This window comes from Polyodon spathula, chromosome 1, assembly GCF_017654505.1.
Source record: "Polyodon spathula isolate WHYD16114869_AA chromosome 1, ASM1765450v1, whole genome shotgun sequence".
NCBI lineage: Eukaryota > Metazoa > Chordata > Actinopteri > Acipenseriformes > Polyodontidae > Polyodon > Polyodon spathula.
The window spans coordinates 7112088-7133448 of NC_054534.1; the positions used below are offsets into that span (position 1 = coordinate 7112088).

Genomic DNA, 21361 nt, shown 5'->3' on the forward strand with positions numbered 1-21361 from the left:
CATTCATTTTAAATGCATTGCATTAGTATAAAAAAAAAGCTTTCATCCCATAATCCCAAATAGAAAAGGCAATCCCATAAACAATAATAATAAGCATGCCAAACAGGACAACAGCACTGTAACAGACTTTCCTCCGGTACAACTGTAGAATCAACTGGGCACTTGCACAGAAACCCATGCCAAACAAGTAAAGAAAGAAAAGCCTGCTAACAAAATTTAAGTGCATCTGTAGTGGCTGAAGTTGAAACTAGAGCAAATCCAATTCTAAAAAAGATCTAGTAGGATTGCATCCTAATTTCAGCAAAAGAAATGATCAGCTGCCCCTTGCTAAAAATAACCCAAACAGAGTAACTTGTTAGAGTGCACTGACTTAGCAGAATGCTGCACAAGGATATGTGGCATTGCTTGTCAGTCACAAGAGAGGCTGAACAGTATTTCAGGATCCTCACAGCACTTCCAAACATGGACAAAACTGCTGCTTTATGAAGCAAGGTAAAGCAAGATGACCATAATGCAATTAGAAAATCAGACAAATGATACTGTAAATATAGCTCAGAAGTGCAACGAAGACCTATTAAAACCTCAAGAATGATAGCATGATCTAGTGACTCTAAGAAATTACATTAGACAAGTAATATCTTGGATTGTTAGCAGTTTATAAGAAAAAGCTTTTTACTGGTAAGAGATTTGATTTTAAAATAGATGGAACACAAATGCTCAATTTTGGCAGTAAGAAAATATACTTAAATCATTTCTATTGCACTTATTTACATTGTCATTGTTTCTTTTCTTTTTTTATTTAGTGTCCAGTTATAATTAAGTGTCCCCCCTAATTTCGAATGCCCAATCACTTTCCTCCTCACTGGCGCAATTCCCCATATGGCTCAGGAGACCCGAAGGTTCTGTAGGTGTCCTCCAATCCTATGACCAAGCTAGCTTCCCTTTTCACCCTGGAACACGAGAGCGGATGTCAGCAAGCTACCGCCCCCTGGACGACAAAGGCCAGCCCTGCAGGTGTCTGCTCTGAGCACACTGGGTGCCTGGTCAGCATTGTTCATTGTAGTGCAATGAGGAGACTGTCCCTGCCGGTTTTACCTCCCTAACCCACGGGAGCTCCTGGGCCAATGCGACGCTCCCATCTGAGTCCCCAGCAAAGACCAGTCTACTTCGCACAACCAGGACGCAGACCAGCGCCACTCTGTGGACACTCGTCATTGTTTTTCTAAAGGAACTTTGTACAGTATCAGTTATAACAGAGAAAAAAAAAAATCAATTTTACTTTGCCTATCCTCCTCGTTCCAACCATGCAGTATACTGGACATTTTTCGTTTGAGATTTGCATTATACAGATCAGCAGTACGACAGCCAGGTTTGTAAGTGCAGATAGCTGGACACAGAGGCTTTCTATTGGTGCGCTGTCTGCCGGAAGACGTTCGACTTACGTCAGTCAAAAGAAGGCTGAAATGAAGCCTTACAGCAGTGAAGCGTGCCTTGGCCGACAATGGAAAGAGTAAGTTTTTAAAAAACATTACCTTCAATATTTTTTTTACATTCACACATTAATCTTTTTGTAAGAACCTGCTGATGTTACAGGAATGTAAATAATGTCTCGATGTTGGTATTTAGTTATATTTTTTTTCAACAAAACAAATGCAGTCCAGTAATCTGGACATTTGGAATTAAGGACTTAAAACCTGTTAGAATGGTGTATATGTGACATGCGTAAAGTACAGAATTTATTTGCTAAGTTGCATATTGATTTAGTTTTTTGTGAAATGTTTATTCAGGAATGAGTGCAGACGAGGTTCTACAGCTGTTAGAGGACAGTGACGTTGGTGCTGAGTGTAGTGACGATGAAGAATCAGGCAGAAAGTGACAGGGATTCAGATTCAATCAGTTGATACAACAGCAAAAGAGGCAGTTATGAAAAGATGACAGATTGTGTGAAAAATATATACCAGTATAATTAATTTAAGTTAGTCCGGATTTTGAGTAATGTCTAACTTTACTAAGTGTATAAATGATCTGAAATTGTATATAAATAGCATTTAGTACATTATATTTAACACATTATGTATTATTTAATATAATTTAAATAACTGTATAGATGCTCAGATTGTGTGTGATATTATCTTATATACACTTATTTCAAATATTTTAACTTTGGTATATATTTTTAATTATGCAGTTCCTGAAAGTCACTTTAGAAATTCAGTTGTTAAAATATTATTTTGAGTTCATATTAGAGTTAAAATGACAGTTATGTCATGTAAAGTTGTATTTACTGTTATGTTTCAGTAATCATTCAAAATATTTTTCAGGCTGATGAGGGACCTGGACCATCTAAGGCAGCACGTGAACTCCTGTTCAAACAAAAACAATTCCAGTCAGTAGATGTACCATACTCTGCACGTACACTCCTGGTGAGGCCAGAGTTGTGTGGACCTCTATAAACTCCTTCACACAGTATTATGATGTTGATGATTTCTGGCAGTTGGTCAGCAAACAAATATTCGGGGCTTACAAAGAGCGACAACAACAAAGCTCAAAACAACCCCATCTGAAATCAGGCAATTAGTTTGCTCCCACATTGTGATGGGATGTTTGTGTGTACCAAGAATTTGGTTGTGCTACCAACCAATTGTCAAAATTCCAGCTGTCACCCAGATTCCAAGGGACAGGCTCTTTAAATTGAGAAACAATTTGCATTTTGTTAAAAATTTGGATGTCACGTCCGAGGAACAGAAAACTAATACAGATTGTGGAAAGTTGCCCCAATCATGAAAAAAACTCGAGAAACATGCCTGACACTTCCTCGGACCCCACATGTAGCTATAGATGAGCAAAAGATCCCATTTTCAAGAGCCACAAGTCTTCGCCAGTATGTTCCAGGCAAACCAAATCCAGTCGGGGTGAAGAATTACATTGTGGCTACACCTAGAGGGGCAGTTCTGGACTTTTCCATCTATCAGGGGGCAGCAACATGGCCAAATGCAACCCCAGAGAAGCCTAGGCATTGGGGGTTCTGTAGTAATAAAGCTCTCTGAAACCCTTCCTGCAGGAACACATCTGTACCTTGACCGCTATTTTACTAGCATCCCCTTACTTGATTGGCTCAGAGAAAAGGGAATACGTGCAACTGGGACCATCATGACAAACCGACTGCCCCAACAACAGCAACTTGCCACTGACAAGATGCTGAAAAAAAGACAGGATGGGGGATCCTACCACTAATTGGTCAGAGGTGAGGACTCACTAGCAATCCTGAAATGGATGGACAATAGGTTTGTTGTTATGGTGTCAACAGGCCATGGATCACAGCCTGAGAACCAAATAAAATACTATTAAAAAAAAAAAAAGACAAGTCCTACATCCAGGTCAGCAGACCACTTGTGATCAGTGCATATAATCAGTACATGGGGGGAGTGGACCTATGTGATCATATGATTTCCTTCTATAGAATCAGCACTCAAACCAAGAAGTGGCCAATTAGAGCCTTCTTTCACTTTGTTTTCTTGGCGCTTGTGAATTCCTGAATCGATTATGTTCAGGATTGTGAGCACTTCGGTGTGGTGAAAAAGAACATAATGGATTTAATGGACTTTCGACTGCATGTGTGGGGAATGTCTGGTGTTTGCCACCAGGGGCCAGAAGAGGAACAGCTTTGATGATGCAACAGAGCCTGTCCACAGTCCATGCCAACCCCTCCCAAACAGAGACATTCGACAGAACACCTCCCAGTGGTGGGGAGTGAAAGTACCAATTTCCAAAAGGTGCAGAAAACCAGGCTGCACCAAAAAATCCAGGATCAAGTGCACAAAATGCAATGTCTTCCTTTGCTTACAGATTAACAGAAATTGTTTCTATAATTTCCATAAATAGGCTAAGAAACAAAACAGTATGTGTGTGTGATTTTTATAATATATTATTTATTTTTACGTATTGGAACATATTGCTTTCAAATGTTGGTATTTGTTGTAATACAGGGATGACATTTCAGCTGTTCCTATGCTTGTTGGTGTATTGTGAATTTTCAGTGGAAGCAATGAGTTTTGTCTGCAAGAGTTTACAATCAGAAAAATGTAAATGTATTGCCACTATGCCTGATCCCCCCAAATCCCATTTACTGCAAAATAAGTACAATAAAACAGTGGATCTGAAACTATCTGATTTTATTGTATTAGTTTTAGATTTGTATATTTAATGTCCAGTGAAATATGCAAGAATACATATGTGCATTTGAATGTGCATGTCCACTGTGATACTTGTCACAGAAAATTTTATATATAAAGGCCATGCAATGTCAAACGTTTTTTTGTTGTTCTTCAGTGTTTCTTTGGTACAGTCTATCAACATGACCCCAACAGACATCAGGTTTTATGGGGTTGCTTCCAAATGTCCAGTGTACAGGACACTTGACATTTTACGCCCCCTCCATCAGATTTATATTATTGATGTATTTTGGGGTTTAAGAAGAAGCAATAGACATGTTTAAAAATAAAACTTTGTTTTCTCTCAATAATTCTGGTCTTGGAACCGAGGAGGCTATATATTTTTCTATTTTGTCTGAAAAAGTAAAATTTCACAAGTTGGTACCTCTTGTAGAGATCATGTTTTCAGGAACATCAATAACTGATCATGCCAAAACTGCAGTGTTTACAATTGCTTTCTACTTTATATTCAGTATGCACAGGCTGGAATCACTGCTATTAAACCTCCTCAGTGAACACCACAAGCCCCCGCTGTTTACAGTTATACAGTATGGAAAACACTGGTCACTTTCGAGGCTTTTTCTTTCAAAGTATATCCTTAAAATCCCATTGGTTTTATTTATCTTTAGTTCCAAACAAGGTTTGGTCCTCCATTTACTTAAATATCATTACAAACGTTTCCAAAAATCACACACATTACATTTCCCACAGAAGTTCAAATTATTTAGAGATGTATTTTTGGTCAAGTTCTAAATCAATAGCAGGACTGTTTGCAGTAGTAATATTGTGTTCCATCACTGGGTAACCAGGGGCACCAATTCATAAATAACCACAGAACAACCCTTCTGAAAATAAAATAAAAGGAGTTACAAAACCTGTTCAGAATCACCCCTGAATCTCTCCACACCCAAACCAAAGATTTCTGAGTAACAAATACCCCTGAGGAAACTATGACCCACTGGTTTGAATTCTGTGTTAATCCGATTTCATTTGTGTTGTGCACAATGGTCTTGTACAACACGTACAAAAAAAAAAATAAATAAATAATCCGTCACTTATCCACCCTAAACGATTATCCACAATGACCTCTTCAGCTTTGTTATTTTATTAATGAATAAAGACGATTAGTAGAGAAATTGAAGTTTCTATCAAAGTTTTTGTACGCCGTGTTGTATGTGCTCCATGCGGATTAACTGCTGGTAGTGTCACGTGAGCTGTTCAGTGTGTTTATGTAAATAAATCTGGTTCGCCTGCGGGGCCTATCAACTTCAACCTCCGTCTCGATCTCCTGCCTGTCACTCAGCAGCGAATGCACGCACCCACACAGCAGACAGCTACCCTGTCACAAGCATTAATACCCTGTATCTTTCTAAACAAGGGAGTTAGGGGAGCTCCCTAACAAAAGCTGAATCTCAAAACAATAATTGTGTGAATATAGTAATTGTTACAGCTGTGTGTAATGGTATTTAACAGGAAAAAAAGGTATGTTGTTAAGGTCACACTTGTGTAGAAGTGTTTGTGACTGGTAAGCAGCGTAACCATCCAGTCTGGTAGTGAGGGATTGTGGCTAGTTTAGTTAGCACTCCAAACTGGAGTTAGGTTTTGTTTTATTTATTTTGTTTGTGTGAAAATAAATACAGGCATCGCCCTGTTTAAAACCTATCCTTGCTTGGGAGTGCTGTTCTTTTACAAAGACAAGTGAATATGGTCCTGCATGTGGAAAACATACCCCGCTTTGTCACACTAATATATTATAAGTATAGTGTAAACACCAGGGGCATGTGTGTGTGTAATATATATTATAGTGTTCACTCACCTGCTGCAGGATGGATCCCAGAGAGTTCTTGTCTTTCTGACCGACACCATCTCGCTGCAGGCGTGCCAGTACTTCAGGTTTCTTATACGGCTTCAGAGCCAGGAAGTGGATCACTCTGTCCCTGTACGGTCTCTGGGCCATGGCGCTGTTCATGTTGCACTTTCGTATCGTGTTGGCGGGGTTGATGGGGGTTGACCGTTTCCTTTCGGGCGCAGGGTCTGGTGCTCCTGGGGCTGGTTTCCGTATCTGAACCCTTTTACCTGAGAAGTCAGTCAGGGTTACAAACTAGTTTCAACCTTCAGTTTGGTATTACGTTCAAGGAAATGGAAGTGACAAGAGTTAATCTTTGTTAGGAGACCCCCATACTTCGATTAAACAAAGAATTAAGAATTAATACCTTACAAAGACACCCACATTTAGACTCAACTAATACTGGAACTGCCAAATTGTTATCCACTAGTACCTTTGGAGCCTAAAATGAAGGGCATACTGTAGCCTACCACTGAAAAGTATGAAGAGCAAATAGGGTTAGATGTATGTCGTTAAAAGCCTTGTCAACTACTACTTTTCACATATGACTGACTGCAGAACAATGGAAATTAAAATACTTTCCTTTTTTTATCTAGATTTCATAAAGTTCAGCAAGAACTATGCTCACTTCTAGGGAACTCCAGAAATGTGCTTAAACACAAAATATATAGCTCTTCTGTAGTTCTAAAGAGGTCCTTGATCAACAATTACTACTTGGACAAATATTGTGGCAAATCTTTTCAGTATTTTAACTGGTTTTACATCTGAATGACAGAGATCATTTGTAAAAATTATCAGCAGTCAAAGCCGATTGCTCAGCGCCTCATACTGCACACTCAGCCTTGCCACGTACAGTCTGTATAGTGTACATAAAGAAACTTTCCAATTGCAAACGTATCTACCCGCTGTGGTGCTCTTGACTACATTGCTAAAATGTAGCAACATACCAATCAAAAAGAACAAAACAAATTCAGAATATTATCATTATGCAGTGTTAGAAGCCTGAACACACTAATAAATGACTTGACAGTTAAATCAATAGTGATAATTCAGAAAGTAAAGCTATGATGAAGCCCTCCAGTCTATTAAAAAACCCAAGAGACTCAGCCACTCAAACTGCTTGGAGTCCAAGACATGTGGGGTGCTGTTTTGATCAAGGCAAGTTTTCGGAAGAATGAAATCTTTGCAAATGCATCTTTATTTGATGCCGTATTTTTCTACACCCACGATATTGATGTTGGGCATTGACACAGCATCAAAGGTGTTCTCAAAAAAATGTAATCAACCCTACAAGAGCAGGCCTGTTCTTACCTACAAATGGTCCTCCTGGTTTAATGACTTTGGTACTTCGGGTACGGGTTTCTTCTTCTGCCTGTGTCATTCTCTCCCGGGTGATTTGATATGAATCGTTGGTCGCACAGATTGTGATTTTATCTTGTATAACTCCCAGGGTGTCGAGTTGGGGGGCTCCGGAACTTAAATAAACATAAAATAAAATGTTATGGCAATATAGTAGAGGACAAGGGTACTGCACTAGCAAAAGAACTTACAAATGTCCAGGTCTTCTCCAACACAGATTATTCAAAACAGTGTTGGAGACTTTCTGAAATTTAGTTGCACTAATCAGATTGATTTGCTTTCCTCCCCACCTCAAATCTGACAGATGCCTATGCTTGCTTAGGGAGCTGGAGGGGCTCCCGAACTTTAAAAATAAAGTAAATACCCTGAAAGTTCTCTAGTTAATAAATTAAATTGCTTACCTGGAAACATATTGCTGAATGCAGTCAAAGCTTCCCTGAGGGTTATCTTTGCCAACGTTGGACAAGTAAAAATCAAAGTTTCGCAGTTCATTGGGAGCATCTGTTCTTGGGATTTTAATACGCTGCAGAAAGAAAGACCTAGTTTACTAAGCCATCATCTCCATCCCAGTTTTGTAAATAATTGAATCTGAACAGACCAGGACTTCATGCAAACCCTTCATTCAATCCCATCCCCTAACCACAATCAAACCTGTAGGTTTACATGCAAGACCAGCATTGGGTTCTTATTTAGAAAACAGGATCAAGAGAAGTTACATCACACTCAAAGCTGGATCATGTTGTACAGAATGCCTGTGGCCACAATACCCAAACTGTGGCCATGTCCTATGGCCAGGACTGAAGTAAAAAAAATACACACACATATTTGGAGAATAATAATTTGATGTACTCAAAAAGCAAAAAACTGAAATTAAAATTAGCATAGTACATTTTTGGAAGAAACATTTATTTAAAAAAGTTATCAGTAACAAGTTCCTTGTGCTCGTTTCATAAAAAGCAATATGGAAAGAGATATTACCATAAAAACAAGTGGATAAGTCTCTCCCCCCTCCCCACCTTTTGAGACAATTTCAGGAAAAAGTCTACAGATCACATCGGTGTATAAATCGCTCTCCCTTTTTAGGACCCCCTAAAATACCTAGAAAAACAGACTTTACAGTAAACAAAACTGTGAGAAGGCTCCAATTTGGGGAACCGTAAACATTTTGAAGCCACAATAGAAGTGTCTTAATTTTAGAAGAAGAGTTTATCAAGTTTTTGAATCCGAGAGGATCCGATTAAGGAGGAAGTATTACACTACATTCAGGCAAAAAAAGGAACTCTGATTTGGTAGAAGGTATGAATATTGCGTAGAGGGATGCAGGTGTTCTGACAAAGCATAATGTTTCAGATTGAAACTGAAATAGTCTTAACTAGTATTCACACATGCAAAACAGTTTTAAAACCCATAAAATAGAAAAAAGGCTAAATTCTAAATAGGCCTAAGTGTTCATATGTAAATCCTTCTTAAAAAAAGACTACAACAGATTACATAAGCGCTATCAATAACAGTAGCTCTACAATAAGCTGCAAACTCAGCACACTTAGATAATGTGCACATTAGGCACAGTACAGCAGGATAACCTTTTTGTTAAGCAAGTAAGCCAGCTTTTCATTACTTTGGAACATTCTCAAAAGGGGTATTGGTTCAGACATTACAACAGCGAGAAGGTGTACTGTACATAAATATCTATCTGCACTGCTTTCAAAGACTGTACCTCCACTCTAGTGATAAAACGCCTTTTGAAATTACCAAGCTTGGCATCAGATACAGAATCTACAAGGACATTAGCTGGAGACATGAGCTCCATGAACAGGCAATGCCACCGACAGCCTACTGGTTGTACTTCATATTCACTCACACACACGAGAAACTACTGAATATTAGCACAAGCAATACTGTCATGAATCCACATTTACTTTGGGTTCTTTTCTTGTATTTTATGCTTTCAAAAGAATGTTATACAAGTAAAAGCGTGTGCCGCTTCCTAGTCCAGAGTCACTTTGAGCTGCATTGTGGGTTCACCCTAATGGTCTAGATCTCCAATTGGACCATTTTTTAAATTCTCAAACTGAAGCATTACAAAAAAAACAAAAAAAAAAAAAAAAAAAAAAAGACTACAAGGAGGAGGGCAGTGATAACACTAATAAAAAAGAGGCAAGCAAATTGATTTCAAAATCTTGGTTAGCACTCTCTGGTAAAGTGGCAAAATCAGGTTGGCCAACCACTTACACTACCAGCTCTAGTTCGATAAAAGCAAAAAAGCATTGCTGTATGTTTGTATTGAAACACTTATTTAGAACAGAAAGAGCAAACAAAAACAGTGAAAACAGAAAACAAATATTGAGCTCCATCTCAATAGTATGTCCCTAACTATCCAGAGAAGTATTTAAAATCACAGGCCAAAACTGGAAACCAAGTCAAAAATAGTATAAAAAAAAAAAAGTTGTCAGTATGGAGAAGCACGTCACAAGCCTAAACAGCTTTTACCTCCTCCTGTAACTCTGTCCCTGCATCTGAATTGCTAATTGAACCACAGAGACAAGCTGCCTCTTGCAGAGACTTTTGTTTTGCAGTATAGCCCTGCCACTACTAAAATCAAGAATGCTTGTTAAATGCACTATTAAAAAAAAAAAGGTGTACCTCTTTTCCAATTGCTTATCAGAAATATGGTTGTTTCTTTGATCGTACTGGAATGGACCATTGAACCACAGGAGAGTCCGAGTGTGGGTCCCATGAAAGAACCCCACATTTTCAATATAAAGCACTTGGAATCAAAGTATTACCACTGATATAACTGTATGATTATGCTGATGTTCCAAAGTGTAACGACTCAGACTATGAAGTTAGAGGAGTTAGGATGGACTGGAGCCTCCCTAAGAGAATGTGCTGAATAGACGTATGACCGATGAGTAAGACTGGTACAGATTGTTAATAGTGAGACTTTACTAGCCAGTTAGGGGGTGAAAGGTGAAGTGCTTTACCATTATGGAAATATTCGTATCGGGTAGGTGGAAGGCGAGGATTTTGGGTAGGACATACTTTTTGATAAAGTGAAGTAACTTTGTTAGTTGTAAAGGAGAAATCGTCATTGCTATCAATTCTTGTTTTTTTCATTTGCCGCCATCAGCTGTGTTTGTGGGGGCAGAAGACTGAAATAGATCCAAGCGGTTTAAAATGAGTGATTGGGTTGTGAAATGTAGCAAGGACGGGGCCTGAGAAGAATTAATTCTCCTGTTTCTCCGCTGTATTGCACTGGATCAGCAAACGCCACACAAAGTTCATAGTTTGGCAATCATACTGGAATCGTGTGATTTTAAAATGAAATTAAATTGTATTAGTACTTTAGATCTGGGGGCAAGTTTAGCATTTCTCTCAAGATGTATCTTTCAACAGCACAGCTCATTGGAACTATTAAAACAAAACCAAAAAAAAGGTTGCATAACATCTAGCAAGATGTGGAATTCATTTTAAACTTTTAAGTCTTTATAAACATCATGACTCATATGCCCAATACCAACCATCTTATAATGTATTTATGTAACTGAAAAATAAATAATGAAGACAGAGTTCAAGCAGTCTTAGCCATTCGGAACTACACTTTTTTTTTTTGCTCAGGATAAGATACTATAAAAAAAGCTTAGACATTTAACTGCCTGTACTATTGTGGGTGTAAACTAGAGACTCTGCTGTTGGAAGCTCAAGCATTCGTGTGAGGCTGTTCTGAAGTATCCTGAAAACCTGCCTTCATCTGTCATTAAACAGAATCCCCCAGCCTTCTAAATGCAGCCAGATAAAATGTATACAGTCCAAACCTAGTGTACAAGAACTAGAATCTGACTCAGGATAGGTGTCCTAATACTATCTACTCAAATGGGCCTGGTACAACTGATTGAGCAAATTGTTAAATGTATTTAGGGTAATAAAATCAAGTTCATGATCACCAGAAGTATTAAATGTATAATGGCATAGACCAGTAATAACACCACCACAAATCTTCAACCGTGGTGCTGTCTGCCTTCCTGGCAGCATGGTTTATAAGTAATATATTAACAAATTCTACCGTTTGGAAGAATACTCCTAATTCTCTAGGAGGTCATTTGGCAGCGTTCACAATTTAATTTTACTCATACTCCTGCTGTTTAGAAAAGTGAAAATGTATCTGAATTATTACATTAAATGAAAGATATTTGGGAAGTTTCTTGGCATTGTAGATATCAAATCTTGCTTTTGTAAAAGCCTTCTCTGCCAAGTGACAAGTTTGTTTAAACACACAAACACATGGTGATCACTTCAAGCTAGAAAAAAAAAAAAAACACTAGGTGGTCAGATACACAGTATATAATATTTTCCTCACACGTCAAACTGTGAAGGAAAGGAAACTGCAGAAAAGAAATCCTCTTCCAAAATAGTCAGAAAAATGAATTCCAGGCTGCAAATATTTCCACAATGCTTTTCTGAACAAACACATTCGTAAATTGAGTAGAAAGCCTCAATATGATTGCAATTCTAAATCCAAGTTGGTTAACATCATTTTATTTGCATAAGGGAACTAAACAAACAGACATCTTACACAGCCCAAGAGAAGATTTATTGTTTCCCCAGTATCAGCAAAGTGCCAACTAATGTAATAAATATTAGTCTGCAGTGCTTCAGGAGAGACAGTAAAACAAAGTCTGATTACTCTGTGGTTACTGCATGCATGATAACGTATTACATTTACCAGCATGTCATATAGTACATGCACCAATCACAGTGAAAACTTACCCCCTGGAGTCCTCTGAATTGAATAGATGGTTGAGGGGATGGTACGTTCTATAAAAAGAAAAGAAACAAAATAGTCATTCGTTTATACAACATGCATGCCACTTTTTTAAAATTATTTTTTAATAGGGATCAGAGGTAAAACAATGTGGCACTGTACATTTCTACTGTATCTAAAAAGCAACAATTCTAATTTCACCAATATTTAAATTCCAAAGTGGAATATTTTGCCAATTTGTTGTCAAAGGTTAACTTATATGCTATGTACAACCTGAGAGAAGGTAAAATAAACACACTATACACAAGGAAGCAAGGTTTGTTATTTTGAGACACAAAGGGTAAGGAGTTAAGACTATTTTTCCACTTACCCCTGGATTGTAGAAAGTCAACCGCTCAGAAACAAAGTTTTAATCAGAAACACACATATCCCTCCAACTCAGCTCTCAAGTGTGATAAATAAGCAGACCCACCATCCAGAACATAAAAAGTAAGTGCGACACAGATGGGTTTCTCCTTACTGTAACACCACAGCAAATAATGGAATACGATTTTCATCTTAAATCAACTGGATGACTGATACAACCCAATAACTGTAAACTCATATGACACTACAAATGAAAAGGAATCAGTAAATACAATCATCATAGGATCAATAACTAAAGAATGTCTAAATCAAGATTTATTACAACTGGATAAGCCGCTCACCAGATATACAGTACAGTATATCCAGCTAAAGAGATACGATATGTTGGGGGTCTACTCCAGGTTTAACAGGCAACATGATATACTGTAATTAAACTCCAGGGTCCGGCTGAACAGGGTTGGAACAAAGACTAGGAGTGGAAGGGCCAACGTTGGCCACCTGTGCAATAAATAATGTTCCTCCACCATGCTCTGCAGGGTTAATAAAAAGTTGCTATTAGGGCTGAAGTTAAAACTTTTGGTCTGCTGTAGATAAGGCTTCAGAAACCCACACCCAGGTTACTAACCAGTAGATTAATGTACATCTTTATATTGCACTGCAGATTACTGTAAACTCATTCAATATCTAAGTGTGTTCATGATTAACTAAACAAAAAACAATATTTTAACAGGGGAAATGTATTGCAAGTACAAAAAATAGAAAAAAATAAGTTAACCAAAAAATTAATGAAAGAATACCAAGTTGAAATGCACACAAGAGACCCCGTTCACACTTCTGTGCAGACCCTGGGCCGTCGCATTATTAGGTCTGCAACCCCCGCTCGTATTTGCGGTTTAAGGAGTGTGACTGAAAAGCCAAGATAAGAAACTTCATGAGATCGTAGTTGTGGCTAGGAGTACCACATACACACACTGAATATGTCTTTGGAAAACCCAGAGTCTGTACTTTTAAACAAGCCATGGACCAGACAGGTGGATTTTACGGTGCCCGAGTAATATATATGCATAACCTTCGGTGTGCTGGTGCCCCAAAATGAATGGGGCAGAGTTAAGATTTAAAGTGAAAGTCACTGCTTCCAAACACCTGGAGAGACTTCATATCTTTTTTTTTTAAACTGGTTTATTTACTGCAGTGTACCGAGTTTCTATAACGCTAAAGATAGTGGCCGAGAATCACATATGAGAGAATAGTCTTGCGGCGCTTAAAATATGCAGCACTATTTGTATTTATTCATTTTTTAACCAGAACTACTCAGAATGCGGCTCACAGTGGTTTCACCACAGACACCCACTGCCTAAGAGATTGTTGTAGCATTTAAGGCATTCTAAATTGGGTGGAAAATACAGTAGCTTGGTGTCAAAGTATCTCTGCTGAATTTTCCAGCACTGAAACTTAAATATGCGGGAGCAACTTGGAAAATGCACAATTCCTGAGATCCCGAGCTGAAATTCAAGCCCTGAACAGGCATTGAAATGTTAGAGGAAATACAAATGGTTACACATTCAAATTCTAAGCAATTTACAAGCTTACTAGTGCCATTAATTAATAAAATCAAATCTATTCAGCGCCTGACAAGGGCTGAATAAATGTACCGCAAAAGGGTTAAAATCACAAGAGTGAATAAGGTCCAAGGTGGCTATAAATATCACCACTTTTCTCTGAGGAAACTGTACAACAATATTGCAGTACAAGCATGTGCATTTTCCTGTCTCATAACTTGGCTACTGGATATTGGGGTAAATTTACATTTAGCAATTAAACAATATTTAACTTACAGTACTGCATTCCACAGTCAATTACACAGCCCACAGTTTATGCTACTGAACAGTCCTATAGAAAAAAGGGGGGGGGGGGGCATCCAACTCATTCAGGCAGAATTATTTTATGTTTCTATCATAGCATCACTTTCTGCACAGGCTTATGAATAGAATGCATGTCAGCAGCAACTTCTCTGTTCATGAGAACCTGTCAATGCTCAAACATTTTGCAATCTGAAACACACGTTGTAGAAACCCAGGTGATGTTCAACAGTGGGGCCTGTTACCATGCTGAAAACCAAGACCGTGTTCAAAACATCACTGTTCTTGCAGAACCCATCTAATCCTGGAGCCTGGTCACTGATCCTCCCCCTCTCTGACCTTTGCATGTATTTTTCATACATCATAACCAGCTGTACCAGCTTGCAAACATTGCTTAAGATGTGCCAGAGTGCCAGCATTTCGCTCTTTTGTTATAACTGGCACGGTATCGTACACAGAACGTGTGGCTTTACAAGCAGCATTAAAACAGACCAAATCAGTCAAACAGAATTCAAACTGCACACTTCAAGTGAGAAGGAATACTGCTGAATTTATTTTAAAGCAACTGTGCAAGAACCAATTGGAACCCAAGCTTCAGTAAACCATTCAGTTGTAAAGATTATCAGCCAATTTCTTAACTACAAATGTCTTTTTTTTTTAACCAAACACTGTACAGTACAGCTTTCTAATATCTGATAGTCATTGCTTTTAAATGTCACCATTTTACAGACTTGATAATGCCTGCAGCTGTTTTTCCAAGAAAATAAACATGAACATCAAGGCACCTGCTTTGCTTATACTGTTCGGTCCCCTCCATAAGAGCATTACTTTTAAAAACAAAAAAAAAACTTTTGGATTAATCCAATACAAAAGTTGGGTTAGAGACAAACTAAGGTTATTCAGAATTAAACAGAAAACAAATTCCAACGTGTGTGAGCTACAGAGTTTATTTATTGCCATTTCTTTTACTGTAAATGTTTGTTGGATGTTTAATTCCATGAGGCTTATGAAGTCTGAACGTCCTGATGGACCGATATACAAATTTCTATACATCTTCATGGAAAAAGAAACTGGCAGAGGTTACACATTTTCATACCAAACCATTCTCTGACAACACCCCTAAAACTCACCAGCTACTGTACATTGATCTAGGAGCATAACCCCATGCTGTGTGAGCAAACACCTTTCTGCTTCTTACTGTCAAGTTGAGACAATGTGTCCTGCTGAGCATGCTTCTGCATGCCTCGCCTCAAGAAATAGTCTGGTAGAAACTAGATTAAAAAAAAAAAAAAAAAAAATCTAACTGCTGCATCTCTAACAGCTGATCACACAGGCCACAGTTTCAGGTGAGGTACTACTAATAGCTGGTTAATAAAGTATGCACATATGGGACCGGACATTCTTATGCAAATGACCGATTTATCCAAAAACTATTTGAGCCCAACACATTATACAACACCACTTTCTTTCGTCTGTCCGATTGTTATGTTGAACAGTCGGCCAGGTCTCCGTGCCATCACTACATTTTTACAGGAATCAGCTCAGTCTGCTTTTGTTGCACAACCAAATGAGAAAAAGCAGGTCGTCCTGAAATCACAGACCAGCTTTTTGGTGCCAGAAAGGGGTCGGACATACTGTAAAAGCTGAGCGATATCACTTCCAACCAATCCACGTGCTAAAGCATTTTACTGGCACGAGGGTAGAGTGTGCTGGTACACAGATGAGACTAAACAGTGTTTTTACTGGCAAGTGGAGATGCACTCAAGTCCGCACAAGAGGGGAAGTGCTTACACTGACAAAACACCAGAACACGTGATTTTGATCAGAACATCCAACAGCCCAATTAAGTGCTTTATGACACATCTGTTTTGAAACTTCCCATTCACTTGGGATTCCTGATACAGATTCAAGGAGTTAGGCTTACATTTCTTACGTTGCTAAGGCTAGCCTAAAAAAAATAAATAAATAAATTTCTTCCAAAATATCAGCCAGTAACAATATACAGTATGTTCTTCATACACCTATTAGGGACAGTACTATTGGCAACAGAGCAATTGCATTTCTTTATTGCCACATGGGTACCTGTTAACTCTCACCATGCAGCTGGAAACAACATGTTTTAACAAGCATTAGTACTATTACAGCTTTGTTTTAAGAATGTACTTAACATGAAAATCCTGCCCCTGTAATGTAAAGCTGGTTGTTACTCAAGCTAGCCTGCAGTCTTTGGCTCAGTAAGGTTCTAATGATACATTGCTTAGTTCCCCTTAAAAGGCCATGCACAGTTGGTAGCTACAGTTTGAGATGACTGGACGCTTGACAAGAGTTAAATTAGCTACAGATATAGTCCCATGGGCACCCTCCTGACTGGATACTAAGACTAATCAATACATTCTGCTACAAAAAAAATAAATAAAAAAAAAATTAATGCAAGGGCAAAGATACCCAGTGGGAGTGTGCCAGTTTAAATTGACTCACTGTCTCTTTGTCAGGGAAAACTCTGATGACCCATTGGAGAAGTATAACCTTTACTAAATTCTGATCTGGTGTGCTTCTTGCCAATTAATTGACCCATACATGTACAGCACAATTGGGGAGTCAAGCCTGCAGTACCTTACACATATGTACCTTATGTATGAAACCTTAACATACTCTTCTACAGTTCCTTTATACTAATCACAACATCTTTAATACTTTCAAGAGAATTTGGCAATTGGTAAGTTACATTCATTGGATTCAGACAGTGGCAGTCAAGTAAAGTTGTAATTACAAACACTATCACAGTAGCAAAAACGGGAACATGTTTTAATTTCTTGCATGCTGAAGTTGACTTTAAAACAGCAATCAAACTTAATTATGAAAAGTGATGTTTGACCGGAAATGATCCCTCGAATGGCATGCAGCAACAACATTCTTTCAGGCAGATTTACAATCCAAAACCCACTAGAATTATTCATTTCTCTCAGAACATTCAGCAAATGAATTTGATTCCAGGTCTCCGAGGTACTGGAAATTAAAGCTAGCATTATGTCTGGTACTGAAAGGCAATAAATAGTCTGTGCAAGTTGGTTTTGGGAAAAAGTTTTTAAAAAGGTTAAAACTGTGGCACAATGTGAACTGAATTCTCTGATGATTAGGGTTTCTTTGATGTATTCAATGTTATGCAAGATCGCATTCCAATCAATTGTCCCATCCTCTGAGGTTAGATCTTTCTCTCACATTTTGATAACAGCTAGCTGCTTATATGAAGTTTTCAGCAGATGTGAGTAGACCACAGAGACCAGCCCCCGAGAAGTCACTTATTATAGACTTCCAACCCCCAGGGAACCCCATAAGCACGCAAAGCAGAGCACAGTTTGATAGAATTAAAAAGATGATCCTGGTAACTTGAAAAGCGAGGTAAAATCCTGTAGGGCTGTGTCCAAAGGTTCATTCGCTAGCCTGGGATTCGAAGATTGTTTTAAACCTTCGAAGCTTTGTCAGATGTGTTCATGGAGTGCTTGATTTTTTTTTTTCATTAACAGAAACTGTTTGACAATGTGTGAATACTATAAATCACAAATTACATCTCACTCGCATGGAAAGTTTGAACTTTTGATATGTATAATGCATATTACATAAACAAAAGTTGCTTATAAAATCTGCTACCACATCGTTATACACTACGTGCAAATCGAGCTGTATGTAGTAACCAAAGCAGTGGTCTCGTACCTCTAGTGCTTCACTATATATGTACTGAATACTTAGTGTATAAGGCAGTGTAAGAGAAGTGCTATAGTAAAATATGTTTGAAACATACAAAATATACGATAACACAAATCTTTTTAAATTTCAAAAACAGCACCGTCCGCCCCTCCAGCTCATGTTATCCAGAGCCAAACCTTTAATTTCTTCATTCCCCATCTCAACAGCAAAGTGTTGTACAGCATAAGCTGTATTTAAAGAAATGTCTTGAAACCCCTCTGCTGTTTGTGATTTTCTTGTTAAAATATCCAGACAGTCATGGAGGTTTAAGGTCACTTGACAAGCATAAGTTCATATTATTATTATTAATATTTTTAGTAGTAGTAAAATGCGACTGAACCTGCATGGAATGGTGACTTAAATAAAGCTTTGTCCTCTACAGTTAGTGCTGGTGCAATGCAAGCTTACTGTATAGATCGCAAGCAGGCACAATTACGTGTAAATAAACAATGGCATCCCAAACAAAGTGACCCTGGGATTGAATATGCGGGGTCTTCTTGTCTTGCCCCTCTACGGACGGGTTTCTGTCTCTCCTCAACATGAGCCAAGTGTCACCGCATCAGGAAGTGTACCACAGCAGCCATCCTGAATCCAATGACAGGTCTCTGCAGGTGTGTGCTTTTATACAGCTCTTAGATACTCGCTTCTACAATGGTTTGCACCTTGTAAGAAGTGTCAAGTTTTTGGAGGGTCAGCAATTGCCTAAGTGCAAGGCAAAATCCTTACATCATATTATAATGTTTGTACCCACTTAGTATTGAGATCCCCCCTAATTCCATGCTCTTTTTTTTCATTTAAATGGATTTCAATATAACTAATGACAGCAAATTGCAAATTTGACAGCGGGTGCAGAACGCCTGGTGAACACCATTATTTACATATGCCGCATTTTTAGCGATCAGTAAAATCAGACTTTACAGCTGCTAAACACGATTTACAGCTGCATTATATAGTGTATGGGGGGGGGGTTGCACCTGCAAATTACTGCGCATAGCCTTACAATCATCCCAAAGTGTGTTAATGCCTTTTTTAGAGCATGGTTTGAAAACAAGGGGTTGATTACCCAACAAGAGTGCTCTATTATTCCAGAGAGGAGAGTGTTGGTGCCATTTCATTTTCTGCACCACATGCTTTTCTACCATCTCCAGTTTGCTATTATATTTGCAATGACAGGACAAAAATGTAGATAAAATAAAAAGGCATAACTTCTGGTCACATAAAACCAACCCCCCCCCCCCCTTCATGTTATCAGGAAAAACACATGTAGCCAACAGTGCCTGCTTGGCCTCAAATTGTGCACACAGTAGCTGCCTCAGCAGTCTGAAGCAATGGAAAACGGTTTTAGGTTTGAGAATTTACTGTATGCATTTATTTTGATTGTGTATTTTATATTGTGCATGTTTTACCTGCATGGGAATTCACATTGGAAGTGTGATTTACAATAATGAAGCTTTCATTTTACACCTCTGACAGTGGCCATTATCATCTCCTGGACTTAGTTCTAGTGCCCCCTACCGATTTTCCTTGTTTTCCATGAAAGCCAATCTGCCAAGTAATGTCTTAGCCTGGCCTTGTAAAACTCCAGAACCCAAAGTGCACGTTGCAGATGCAGTGGCAGGAAGTAATAACGGAAAGAACAGTTTTAAGCAATAGTAGACACTACATTGCTGATTGGAACATCCAATATATCCAATGGTAACAAACTACATTATTTGTGAACGTGTTACATGCACATTATCCATTAAATTCAAATTCATTTTTAAAACTGCTTAGCACTATAACACTTCTAGTCAATGCAAGTCAACCCAACAAGAGTGCAGTTTCAAATCCTACAAGTATTTATTTTTAAAAAAGGAGAAATGTCAGAACAATTGCATAAAATAAAGAGACTACTCATTGTCTTTCAATGATTAGGAACTCAGATGGAAGGGTAATGTACAGTTGTCATTGATGAAAGATCATTTCATGATTCAATAGCAAAATAAGTAAAAAAAACCCACTGTACAGGTCACTAGAAAAAGCATACTATAGCTTTAAGAAAGGCAATGCCCAGTAAGCAGATCTCTGCTGAGCACCAAAAAAATAATTTTGAATTAAACCCATTTATTGTTGCACATGGCCAGTTTAAATACTGCTGGTAAGGAGAATAAAGGAATAACCTCCAAAAGGACCACGGGTCAAATGAAAAAGTTAACTAAGTATTCTCTCTTGTTAACCCAATCGATTTTGCCAACTCGTATCGGCCCTGCAACAGAAAGAATGTAATCCCTACTTCTGGGCCACAACACGTACTCCTTTTCCAACTCGTGCAATCAACAATTTAAAAGCTTAATCGGGGTTTTAAAAAGAAAAGGTTAGAGGCAGCAATATACAACTACTATTGAAATAATACAGCGATCTGGTCGCTGATATCTTTACGTTGGGTGCAATTAAACGTATTTCCAAAATCGAACTATGTTAATTTTAACATAAAAATATAAATATTGGATTAAAAACACTTTCAACTAAAACAATAGATCTGCCGTAATGTTGCTTTAGGGGAGAAACACTAAAAGTACCACATCACCACCCAACCCCCACTGCCGGCGGTGAATCAAAAAAAAAAATCCCATCTATATACATGTACTCAGAAAGATAAAACCGCTGCCATTTAGAATTTTACCACGAAAGTGACACTATTGGGTTTTTCTTTTTAAAAGATGTTTATTCATCATGAGAACGACTTTGTACACCCCAGGAGTTATTAATAAACAACATTTGAAATATTCCAGTGGGAAAGTTCCGGAGATACGGCCATGTGGCAACACATAAAACAAGCACAGCTAAATATATTTACGTTTGGCAAAAAAGTGCATCACATTGAAATAGTAGATGTTATTAGATTAAAAAACACAGATCTCAGCAAAATGGTTCACACTGCTGGAGTTCGGCTCCGTTTACTGGGGCAACTCAGCCTAAGAATAAGAGCAGCTGGCAGCAAACCGAATAGTTTTTAAAACTGACATATCTGTAATTTACAATTTTCGATAAAATAAATCTATCACGTCTTAGGTTTGACTGTTGTCGTTTGTTTTTATTGATGTAAATTACTTTTCACCTTTAATATTTGGCTTCTAATTTATTACATTCACATTCCATATTGTTCGACCCAGTTGTGTCATCACCATGGTCGACTTTCAATTGCCATATATTATTTTTCGTTCTGTTTTGATTC

At 38.1% G+C, this 21361-nt stretch overlaps 1 protein-coding gene across 1 annotated transcript in view; it reads right to left on the reverse strand.

Annotated features, from left to right (window-relative positions):
• Positions 1 to 21361, reverse strand: part of ell2 (elongation factor for RNA polymerase II 2) — a 39752-nt gene that overhangs the window by 17936 nt on the left and 455 nt on the right. Inside the window, exons 2-5 of the mRNA XM_041245549.1 lie at positions 12184 to 12231; positions 7818 to 7939; positions 7369 to 7532; positions 6028 to 6287 (exon numbers count right to left, since the gene is read on the reverse strand). Of these exons, the coding sequence (XP_041101483.1) occupies positions 6028 to 6287; positions 7369 to 7532; positions 7818 to 7939; positions 12184 to 12231 (594 nt within the window). The remainder of the gene's footprint in view (positions 1 to 6027; positions 6288 to 7368; positions 7533 to 7817; positions 7940 to 12183; positions 12232 to 21361) is intronic.